Source organism: Ambystoma mexicanum, chromosome 1q, assembly GCF_040938575.1.
Source record: "Ambystoma mexicanum isolate Mex_15411 chromosome 1q, UKY_AmexF1_1, whole genome shotgun sequence".
NCBI classification, from domain to species: domain Eukaryota; kingdom Metazoa; phylum Chordata; class Amphibia; order Caudata; family Ambystomatidae; genus Ambystoma; species Ambystoma mexicanum.
In genome coordinates, this window is record NC_090922.1 from 302,644,356 (window position 1) to 302,656,848 (window position 12,493).

Genomic DNA, 12,493 nt, shown 5'->3' on the forward strand with positions numbered 1-12,493 from the left:
TTGAGAGCAGAGATAGGTGGAGGAAGGAGGGCAAAGATAAGCTACTGGAGGGAGCAGGAGAAAGGTTGAAAGAGAGAGTATCATAAGGATGGGAGGAGTGCATAACAAGACTGAGAGGAGAGAAAGGTGGAGAACACAATCTAGTGAAGGTTCGGAGGAATATAAGAGAGGTGGGAAGGAAATAGGGGGAGGTTAAAAGGAGACATCCAGTGGAGGTTGAAGGCGATATTTGAGAGAGATAGGAGGGGATACTCAGGAGGAGGAAGAGTGTGAGAAAAGCGGGGAGGAGAGGGAGAAACATGATGGGGAGGTTTAAGGATGGACACTGAGGAGGATGGGAAATATACTAAAGTGAGAGAAAAAGGGAAGATCACAGAGGAGGGGAGGAGACAGACAAATCAGGAGAAGGCAAGCCCAGCACCTTATAAGGGTGGGCCTGGGAGAGGTGGAGGGACAACCATGTGCCAAAGCACCAGGGAGATGCCAAAGGAGCCAGGTGGGAGAGTAGAAGACATGAGGTGCAGGAGAGGTTCCCGTCAGGCAGGAGTATATGGCTGCCCCTCAACACGAATGTGATGAGGAAGTAGAAGCCAAGCCTCTAGGCAAACATGACCTACCAGCCTACTGATGGAAGCACTGTTTTCTTTCTGTCCATGACTACAGTGCCAAAGACTACTTCTGCCTCTGTGTAAGCCTCGTGGGCAAGCACACATGGGCACTGAGACTCAAGACCATGAGTCAACCTGATGCCAAAGATAAGAAGAAGACAACCTTAGTTCATCACTCAAAGAGACAAGAAAGAATCTTGGGGCACTCAAAACTCAAGACCTGTGAGTGACTGTGAATTGACCATACTCACTGGAGAGTAAGCCAGTATCAGGATTTGCCAGCTAAAATCTTGATCTATTAATCCCACGGAGATGCCATCCTTTTGAGTTTTACTTTACATGTTTGGGCAATTCAAATATTCCTAATAAACCTGTGTTTAAACTTCTCAGCTTGTTTATGTCTCTTGTTGATCCCATTTGTCATTGTGGCAACTATGAACGCTGTATGCATGAAGCCAGTGGAAGCATGACTAAGTGTTAACACAGCCCAATATTTCAGTATGTGCAGGAATGTGACTTGATGCCAAAGTGCCCTGATAAGTGACCCGAGAGAGCCAGCTGTGTCACTCAATTAACCCAGCTATTTACTTACTGATGGCCACTGCCTTGGAAATATGCTCTGAATGATGAGGATGGCAGATGAGAAGCATGTATGTCTATATTTGTGCCCACTTTATATTACAATCCGGGAGTAGTTGTTAAGCCTATACTGAGGTACTGATTCATTGAAATATGTTTTGCTGTATATAATGGCCTACAATTAGACATGGGAGCTGTGCTCAGCCCACCCTGCCACCCACCTGTGTTTCTCGCATGCTTTTGTAACAGCTGTAGCTCCATCAAGCTGCAACTGAACATTTCTATCATTTGATGTTTTTATGACTACACGTTCCAGAATGCATTTGGTAAGGATGAAAGGCTTACTCTTTTTGCATGACATAGTGACGGTCTGTGCTGTGTTTAAGCTTATCTACAGTATGGCCTTACAGGCGTCATGACCAAGTTATCTGTTGTGCTGATCAGCCCTTTGAGAGTTTTTTGTTTCCACCCCTTTCAGAACGAATCCGCGTTTTGCTCCATATTGTCATGGGTTGCAACAATTACTACAATAAGAATAGCAGCGTCACTTTTACACAATGTCCAGCATATAGTACTTCATTCCTGATTCCTCCTCCCACCTGTGAGTGAAGTAGTGCTAGGTGTTATCAACCTCAGATTCATTGGGTTAGCCAGGACAGGATTCAAACCTATGAGTCAGGTCAAGCAGACTCTGACGTGAGCATGCACCATGCTAAGCTCCTACATCTGAGGGACCTTGATGTTGCTGGCCGGCTCTCTAATGTCCAGCTAAGCCCTCCATGCCTGATGCGATAGAAATGAGTGAGGGGCATCAACCTCTTGGCATGTGGGCATATGCTACTGAGTCCTCTGTTAGACACCCTGCATGCCGAATGGTTGATATTCACTTAAGATACATCAGATTGCTATCTGCTCTGAGGCAGGTGAGTGGGGTGGTTGGTTCCGAATGAAATAGAGCTGTGTCACATTGTGTGCATAGTTGTGGTTTATAAGGGCTCCCTTCAGCCATACATCTGGGTGATTCGGCCAACTGCACGCCAGATCTGACAGACTCCTGAGCCAGGTGGTCATGAGAAATGATTACCCGATTTCCGTAGGATGCCCACTTTAGCTACTGTACATGGGGTGATACCTAAGAAATATGATCATGGTTTCTGCTTTAGGGTGTAGAACCCAAATGACACCCCACGTGGGTATCCCCCGCACCTATCTACCTGCCACTCCCTCCTTGTTCTCCAACCTTTGCTCTGTGCTGGCACCGACCATTCCTTCTCCTTCCACGTCTTCAGTTCCACGGTACACCCAGACATGCAATGCTTTACAATACTGTGCTGTACTTGTGTTCTTGCTCCTGCAATAAGCCTACTGCCAACGTTGTTTGGGGGGGTCTGTTTTTCTTTAATTTCAAAGGAAAAAGAATACAGTGCATAGCATCTGTCATAGTCTGAACGTATTAATTGTAGGAATTGTTTATAATGGTACAAGCAAAACATTAATTGAACAAGGGTAGGGATGAAACATATAAGTAATAACGCAATCAGGACCGTGGGCCATACAGCCCATGCATACATTGGTTGTGCCCCCATTCCACTGCATGAGCACGAGGAATAACCTCTTAACATGGTGCATCCTCCCTGTGCCACTGCCTGGAGTCAGGACCTGCCAACGCATTTTAGGGATGCCCTGCACGGGTTGTGCCTTCTCAGTGGCTTGAGGAAGCCAAGTTGATCCCAACTCAATGATCTCAGATTTCAGTCTTGAGATTATGGGGCAGTTCAGTCTGAAGTGAGCCGCCCGTCCCCTGTAATGGCTGCTGAGTAAGAGTGCTTGGGGGCATTGTGCAGTACGATGAGCACTTTGCAGGTGGTCTGTGGATAATGCCACCTTATAAACAGCAAATTCCCCTGCATAGTAATGTTCTCTTTAAAGAAGGCTGCGTCCATTATGCCCTCAAAACAAATCCTGAGTCAGCAACGCCTGCCCAGACATACATTTTGTCTGGATGTTTTAGTACAGGCCTGCTTGAAAGCCGCCCCTCTACCTAAAGGCCATCGTGTTGATAGTTTAATCTTCCAACAGGACATCTACCAGCGTGTATAGCTCTCGGATTGTCCAATAGGACTTCTTTATTCATGTTGCTATTGTTATATTTAGTGTTTAACATTTTACTTGATACTGAGCATCAGTTTATCAATGACTCAGACATTTCTTTAGCAGTCCCCTACCTTAGACATAAGAGATCAATTAAGACACTTGGCTGAGGACCATGGTGCTATTAGCACCATGGTCCATGCCGCTAAGGTTGCAATTCCGCCATGGTGGATGGCGGAATTACCGCCCCATTCCAAGGTGAGTGGGGTGGTAATTCCCCATTCACCAATGGCCCCTTCCCCATTCCCATTTTCGCCCCATAGGGCATGATGGGAATGGGGAAAGGCGATAATTACGGCACCGTAAATTACGGTGCCGTAATTATCGCCAAGGTCCCTTTGCGGCATGGCTTTTATCGGCTGCAAAAAGCAGCCGTTAAATAGCCATCACGCAAAGGGAACCTTGTAATCAGGCGTTAAGTGTCGGCCTTAACGCCTGAGTCGGAATGAGGCCCGTAATAGCACGGTTTTACCAGGATTTTGGGTAGTGGAAACGGTAAGCCGAGGTTGCGGGTCGACTGCTGATAGCACCGGTGGCCTACCGGTAACCTCATGAAAAGGGCGTCCCGTTTCCAAGACGAGCGTGTTGCCCCTGCGCTATTCTCCAAGCCCCCATGTAAATGTGCATATAGTATGGCTTGGGATGTTCTCCTGGCACCTCTGGAGTCTTCATGATAATGGTGGGACACTCTGCCTATAAGTATTTGGAGGTGACTAAATAAAGGAGACTCTTGGACATAATGGATATGGTCCACCCTACTCTTACAGAAGGCTTGCGCTTTAGTATAAGACTCTATGCACATAGAATACATTACATGGAAGCTCATATCAAAACATGGATCATTCATTCTCATCCATGAGCCACGAAATGGTTGGAAACTTTCAAACTGGAATTTGAGACAAGTGCATTTGATGTTTGGCCTCAGCTCGAATGCAGCTCTTTGGTAATATTGAAGTCCATGATATTGGAGTCGAGGATACTTCACCAATATCCAAGAACTCAGTGTTACCAGTGGTTAAGGAAACTATACAATATCGACCTAAACATATATGCAAATGAAAAAAGCACACAGATGCTGTTTTCATTTGTGTTCATTTTAGAAATGTGCAGATCACATTATCCAAAAAGGTGACCTGTGTTTTTCCAGGAGCTATGTGACTGTGCAAATACTGCCCTGGCCTGCCTCCTTGCACACATTAGTGTTGGGAGCCCATTTCTTTCCCTGTTTTAAGAATGGACATGCTAGTGGGACCACAGCATATACCGCTGCTAATCAATGTAAAAGCAAATGCCTGACATGATCGGCAATGACCCCGTCATGCATTGCACATCCCCTTGTGCCTATTCCAAAGAGCTGCAGGGGAATGTGACTATTTTCTTTACATTTTAAAAAGTATTGCATTTGTCCATTCAGTATGCAATTTGAAATGCACCGAACCTCCTTCTTATTGCTGTGCAAATGTGCAAAATAGCGTGCACCTTTTGTTGGCTCAAGCGTTGACATGGCCAAGCGCCTCTTATCACTTACATCAATAAAAGATGACCTTACCCACAAAGAATACTTTGACATGTCAGAGGGGTGGGGGCGGGTGAGGGGTGGTGGTAAGGCATATCAGCACACATAACGTGCTAGCCAGCTCTATTGCAAACATCAGTGCTGATGACATTATTCCAGCAAGAACATGGGTGCTGGGAGTGCCTTCCAAAATGGTGGGGCCTTAAAGTGTCTGTTAAATGTTAAAAAGAACAAATAGCACTTCATCCCTGTTTGAGGGATAGAAATGCAAGCGGGGTGTGGTGCAAATGCACAGAAGCACCCATTTAATGGGCCAAATATGCCAAGGGGGTGAAAAGGGTCATCTGAATGTGCAAATTCTTGATGCGCACATTCAGAGGGCCTTTGAGATTAGGGCACACATTTATGTAGCATTGGTAGTAAGATGCATAAGTGCATCTTATTACTTGCACCAAAAAAAGGTTTGAGAATCTACCCCATCCTTTCTTAAAATCCAAATTGATTTTAAAACGTGATTTTAAACCTTTTTTTAACCCAGTTTCTGCCAAAGTGATCTATGGCTCCAATTGGATCGAACCGATTCGAACCGAATTGTAATTTTACCCACTCGGAGCATGTCGATTTTTGATCCATCTCTATGGAGGCTCGAATGGCTCGAGCCTACTGAACCCTTTTCTTCGGAGCATTGAAACTTCATTCGAGTCAAGCCCTGTAAGCCTTGCCCCTGCCTAATCCTTCATTTAGTGCCCAAGCCGGTTTGCCACTGAGGGGATAGAGTTTACCGCTTCTTCCTCTTCCCTTGCCCCCTTTTGTCTCCCCCACATTCACCTGCACGCGGCTGTTCATAGTATTGGCACTCCTATTTGGTGACTTGACATCTCAGATTCCTCACCAGATTCCTCAGGAGGCAAGTTTGGAACCGTGTGTAGTGAAGAAGCTGCTGGTCTTCAAGGGCGCGCTTGCGCACATCTCAAGTCCCTCGCGCTTCCATGCTCCAACCAATTCTCGTAGCATTCCTGCACAGCACTACAACCAACGTTTATGAGAAGTTGCTTGCTGGCATGGGTGGCTCCATTCAGTATTCTGAATTCTGATCAGCATTAGCTTAATCAAATACCATTGACTTCCCATGCAGCCCGCTGACTACAACCATAGAACCCCCCCCCCCCCCTTTAGCACACTTGTGCTTCACCATTGGTTCATATGTTCATCTCTGTTCTACTCCTGCTTCTTCTTTGCTCTCAACTTTATCCCTTTCCCATCCCCCCAGAGACCACTGTCTGGTTTATCCCTAGCGGGACATGATACGCCGCAATCTGCAATAGCATCAGTGCTGTAAGACCACTCCAGTGGTGATGGGAACACTACACATTATTCTTAACATAGCATAAAATACTATAGCAATATCTGGAAACACAGAAGATGGTATAGCAATGCCAAAGTCAAAACTGGGGACTTTGTCAACATTTCTCTTTTGTTCATCCTATATGGTGCATGAAGCATTGCTACTGAAGGGTAGTTCTTCGGAAGCATTCCTTAATTTGCAATGTGATACAAACGAGACATGCCCCTAAGGAGCATGCCACTGCAGCGTGTACTTTGACATTTTCTTTTGTATGTCAGTTTGCTTTGGAGAGCAGCATTGCATGCATCCTCCAAGGCAGGCGGGTTGCCTGGGGGGATGTAGAAGCAGGTCTCTAACTCACCTGCTACCCATGGATCCGATTCAAGTAGATGAACTGGCCTCAAGGGCACTTGCAATTTAAACTAGCACAGAACATCACTGCCCCGGCACACTGAGTCAAAACACCACCACATTGGAGACCTTGTGATTTACATCCTGGACTTCTGCAACGCATTGTGCCCAAGAGTGGCTAACAGCCTCATTCTGAACCTCCTCATGGTCGATACACTGGCCTCTGGTCTGGTCTACATACTGACATCTGCAGACCAGATGTAACCTGCGCTGTGCTCCATGAACTGACTTTCATGGAAGGGAGGGATTGCATTCAAGGCACTGAAGACTATGCAATGGGCAATCTTGGGAATTCACACCTCATGGCCTCCAAATAATTATTGTCCGAGAAGGATCCTGTGTTGCAACAACATCATACCATTGATGACCCACAATGCAAAAGACAAACTTTGGATTCTGAAGACGCTGACGCCTTGCAATTCACGCCCCCCTTGACAAATGTGCACAGAGGACAACGACCTTATTTTCACAAGAACATTGCAAGTCTCTCTTCCCTAATCCACACCGGTTTGTGCTTCATGGGTCCTGGATAACCCTAGTGTTTCATGCCATGCATTCAAGCAGCTAGCAATATCTCTATTCTTCTTCTTCTTCTTCTTCTTCTTCTTCTTCTTCTTCTTCTTCTTCTTCTTCTTCTTCTTCTTCTTCTTCTTCTGCTACTTCTTCTTCTTCTTCTTCTTCTTCTTCTTCTTCTTCTGCTACTTCTTCTTCTTCTTCTTCTTCTTCTTCTTCTTCTTCTTCTGCTACTTCTTCTTCTTCTTCTGCTCCTTCTTCTTCTTCTTCTTCTTCTTCTTGTTCTTCTTGTTCTTCTTGTTCTTCTTCTTTTTCTTCTTCTTCTTCCCCTTCTTCTTCTCCTTCTTTCACCATAATACTGATGAGGATGACAATACTAATAGTAATTATAATTAGTATTGCCAATATTATTATTATTATTATTATTATTATTATTATTATTATTATTATTATTATTATTATTATTATTATTATTATTATTACAATAAGACTATTGACACAATAATCATATAAATGCGTACAATAATACTAGGCTGCACCAAAAAGAGAAAGGACATCACATTCAAGGTTTGTCCAATCAAGGATCACATTGGATAGGTCATATTTAGGGTAGCATTGTTTAGACACATGCATACAAAACAAATACAGAACTTTTGCAAGCAAAGATCTTGTGCAGCTTCTATGTGTCACATCTATCCCAACACAAATGTGCCACATGCAAGAGATTTTCCACTAGAGGCATTGTGCTTTATAAGGAATGTATTTAGTGGGTGCATCACTGTCATGACTCTCTTGCATGTACCTGAAAGGAAAAATAGCAAAAAGGCAGATTGAGAGTAGAGGAAAACCTGTTTAGCTCACTAATGTATTTCATGAAGGCCACTATTCTTCTGTCTCAGTGGGCGAGGTATTGGGCGTCCATTGTGAATTTTGCTAAGCAGTTATAAGTACTCTCCAGGGTCCCTTTGCCATTTTTCAATAGTAGTGGACACTCGAAACTTGCATCAATAGATCTCAGCAAATTAACAGTTGGACACTGTGTCATCCAGTTTACAGACATTTCAAACTACCAGAGACACTGCAGGCGACAACATGAGTGATCTGTAGATTGCTGTTGGTTCTGTAGGGTTCTATGTCACAAGAGTTCAGAATGGGTTCTACATTTCAATATTTTCCATAAAACTGCATTGTTTTATGTACAATTCTCCTGATTGCTGCTTTTATCTCTTTATTCATTAGACTGTAGATGATGGGGTTCAAAGTCGGGGTGACCACTGTGTAGAAAATGGGGATCAGTTTCTCTTGATCCAGCGAGTCACTAGCTGTTGGTCTGTAGTACATGAAGGAAGAGGTCCCATAGAACAGAGTAACAACAGTGAGGTGGGCGGTGCAGGTGGAGAAGGCTTTGCGTCGCCCTTCTGTGGTGCGTATTTTCAATACAGCAGAGAGGATCTGTACGTAGGAGATCAGGGTCAGCACAAAGGATCCAAGGCCATAGAGGCCTCCAACCACAAAGAGCACCATTTTGTTGGTGTACGTGTCAGCGCAGGCCAAGTTCAATAGCGGTGGAATGTCACAGAAGAACTGCCTGACTTCATTAGATGCGCAGAAAGGAAGGCGGAAAGCCAGGATAGTGTGAATCATGGAGTTGAGAAAGCCACTTATCCATGAGCTGGTGACCAATGAGTAGCACACCATGCCGTTCATAATGAGGTGGTACGACAAGGGGTTGCAGATGGCAACAAATCGGTCGTATGCCATGACGGCGAGCAGAGTGCACTCAACACTGCCCAACGCAATGAAGAAGAACAGCTGTGCCGCACAGCCTGCATAGGGGATGGCATTCCTCTCGGCCAAGAAGTTGGCCAACATCTTGGGGATGGTGACAGAGGTGTAGAATATTTCAAGGAGGGAAAGTTGTCGGAGGAAAAAATACATGGGTGTGTGGAGATGAGGGTCAGTCCAGGTGACAGTCGAAACGAGAATGTTCCCCAGCAGCATGGTAGAGTAAAGTGACAGGAAGAGAACGAAGAGAGAGGCCTGAAGCTCCGGGAGGCTGGAGAAGCTGAGCAGAAGAAACTCTTCCACGCTGGTTTGGTTTCTCATGTCATTATCAGGTTGATGATGTGGTATCTTTGGAAGATAAAAAGCAAATAATTCAGATGAGAATGTGATTCCAAAGGCTCGTGAGGCATGATGAACTTTTTGGGAAAGCTGGGAATCTCAGACATGCATGAAACAAGGTAGTATGCTAAAACAGTCTCACTCTCCCTATCATTTTGTCTCTCTTTTTCTCAGGCTCTCTGGATCATTCATTGTGTTCCTGCCGTGTTTTGCCTTTCTGATTTCCCCATACCCTTCTGTCATTAATTAAGTATTATTTTATTATGCACCTTTTACCAGAGACTGGTCTCTAAGCGTGGGGCAATGATTCAAACCCGTGTTGCTCTGTGTTGTCTTGCTTCCAAGATAAATCCGTTGCCCCAGAGCAATCATTTTCTCACCCCTCTCTACAGGTCTTTTCCTGTCTAGCTCTCTCTTCCCTTTTCTCTCACCTGTTTCTTTCTCTCTTTGTTTTTCTGTCGTTGTCCCTCTCTCTGTCTCCATGTGTCCCTATGTCTCTCTTTTGGCTGTACTTCCTCTTTCTGTCTTCCAGTCCCATTTTTTTGTCCTCAGAATTGCCCTCACCACGGCAACCTGATTCTAGGCCTTGAGCACCTCTTGCCTTGTTGCTTGTTGTTCGAATTGGGTTATAACCCACAGTAGTATCATATCATCCTTTCATCACGAGACTCCGCACGAGCCTCTCTCGTGATGAAAGGGTGAATGGAATGCAGTGACGAAGCATGCGGAGAATGCGAGCTTCAAACAGAGAGTTTCCGTTACTGCCTCAGCTGGTGGGGCCTGTCCGCATATACTAACCCTGCCACATAAATAAATATAAATTATCTTACCCCAGCTGTCTCCTTGCTTACCTCGACCACTTCAAGTGGCGACGAGGATCAGTTCAGGCCCCACCGCCCCCATTTCATGCGAGCGCTGCTGCTGGCTGCGCAATCTGCGATCCCCTCACGGCTACTCCAACGGTATCCCCACGAGCGTGGAGCAGGCCTCGCAGCCGCATCAGAGGCTGTGGCCGGGCCGCTCCGCTCCAACGATCAGCTGCTTACATGAGCGTGTAGCAGGCCGTGCAGCTGTATCATAAGCTGTGGCCGCTCCGCTCCAACTGCTTCCTGCCCCTGCATCCTCCAGCGCCGGAGCGTTTAAATCTTAAGTGAGTGCCGTGCAGCCCCTGTCTGTGTCCCCTACGCTTGTTGCGTGTTTATTTTCTTTCCGTGCTGAAAACCCATGGATACGCCCATTTCCTGCATCTGATTTTTACCGTATTATATGGTGTACAAGTGCAGTAATATTAACAGTATTACACAGACAAAGGAGCAAGCAGAAAGTACAATAACCATATGTGCACTGCATTAAGTCAAAGGAAAAAAAAATAATATTGGGGCAGTACAACACACAAGGGTGGACATATTTTTGGCGCCCTGTGATACATGGACAATTAGATTGTGTATAAAATAAGAGGAAAAGTCCTACCCTCAATTTCAGTCATCAACTACACCTTATTGGCATATCTCCACATCCACCATGTCCTTCAACAGTGTGCCACCACCGATGTTTTTTTTGTCAGATGTTGGTGACCCGGCCATTCCATGGAAAAGGTGGATAAAATCATTCGAACATTACGCCGGTGTTGTATGTGGTCAAAATTGTAGCGTGGAAAAAAGGAAATCTCTTTTGATGCACTGTCTAGGCCCAGCAGGGCAGGAGAAATTTGAAGATCTGCCAGATCTGCCTTCTGATGAGGATACTGACCTCAATGAGTGTGAACGTTCAGTGAAGAAAATGGGAAAACACTATGAAAAAAAATTGAGTACCATTTTGGAACGTTACAAGTTTGGCAAAAGGACTCAAGGAGAAAGTGAAAGTGTGGAACAATATATTACAAATTTGAGCAAATTAGCTAAAACATGCAATTTCAATACCCAACTGGACGAGAGACTAAGAGACCAATTCATGTTGGAATGTAGGAGTAATAAAGTGAGAGAGAGGTTATGGGCTGAAGATAATCCCAATTTAGACACAGTTTTGCGTGTAGCCAAGGAAGTAGAGCACACAACGAGAAATGTGCCAAGGAATTAGAGAGCAGGATGCAGACTACTGAAATTAAACATGAAATTCCGAGAGATAAAATCAATACGCCCACTACATCCAAGAATAATGAGTGCATAGCTCAGGTGACAGAGAATGTCAATAGAAGATACAAGTCAAAAAGGAGTAGCAGATTACCTTGGAATGATGATAAAAGAAAAGAATCAAGCCCTAGAGTCAATAATGGTGATGTAAGAAGGAAGAGCCCACGCAGACAAGGAGATGACTCTAGAAGGAAGAATACCGGGAGATGTTTCAGATGTGATAGCACGGACCATTGGGCGGACAACCCAGAATGTCCTGCTCTGAAGATCATATGCGGAAAATGTAAAGGTAAAGGACATTATGCCAGATGTTGCAGGATGCAGAACCCCTCTACTAATTGGATAGGAGATGATGGGTGTAGTGATGAAGATGGAGAAGAATGCGTGTTTGTTATAACAGATGAAGAAAATGAGCAAGAAATGGAAAGCCCCAGAGCTACAGTGTGTGTTGATGGAACTGACATGCAAATGATGATTGATTCAGGGGCCAAATATACCCTAATACCACAGAGTCTGTGGGACAAGAAGAAACACAAATACTTGCATGAACCAGACATAAAGCCCAGAGCATATGGAGAAGTTAAAATAGATGTCATTGGATGGTTCTGGGGGGCACTCAAATTCAAGGAAAGGAAGGCCAATGGAAAAATATACATAACCAAAGGGGGAAGAACACCTTTGTTGAGCTGGACTCACCAGAGCAAACTCAAGGTGAAATTAGATGCTGCATCTGATGAGCCAGTATACTCAGTTGAAAGTGGTGTTAGGAGAATCCAAGAAACCAAAGAGACCACTAGTAATGATGACATGATAAAGGAAGTTTTCAGGAAGGAAATTGGATGCCTGCGTGGATTTGTTCATGAGATCAATATGAAGCCAGGACATACTCCTGTGGCGCAGAAGTTGCGCAACATTCCACTTTCTATGAGAGAAGAGGTAAGAAAGGAGATCAAATTATTGGAGGATCAGAAGATTATTGAAAGAATAGACGCCAGTGAATGGGTTTCACCTTTGGTAGTGTTAAGGAAAAAATCTGGAAAACTGAGAATATGTGTGGACATGAGAGAATTAAATAAAAGTGTAATTCTAGACAGACATCCACTCCCTAATATACAAG

General features: G+C 44.7%; 1 protein-coding gene across 1 annotated transcript; it reads right to left on the reverse strand.

Annotated features, from left to right (window-relative positions):
- Nucleotides 1–8,287: 8,287 nt before the first annotated feature.
- LOC138555593 (olfactory receptor 5V1-like) lies at nucleotides 8,288–9,229 on the reverse strand. The gene has a single exon (XM_069642611.1). It carries the CDS (start codon nucleotides 9,227–9,229, stop codon nucleotides 8,288–8,290), a length of 942 nt encoding a protein of 313 aa, XP_069498712.1.
- Nucleotides 9,230–12,493: the final 3,264 nt, after the last annotated feature.

Excerpts from the sequence above, each read along its gene's own strand:
- LOC138555593 (XM_069642611.1), bottom strand. The coding sequence starts at position 9,229 with ATGAGAAACCAAACCAGCGTGGAAGAGTTTCTTCTGCTCAGCTTCTCC.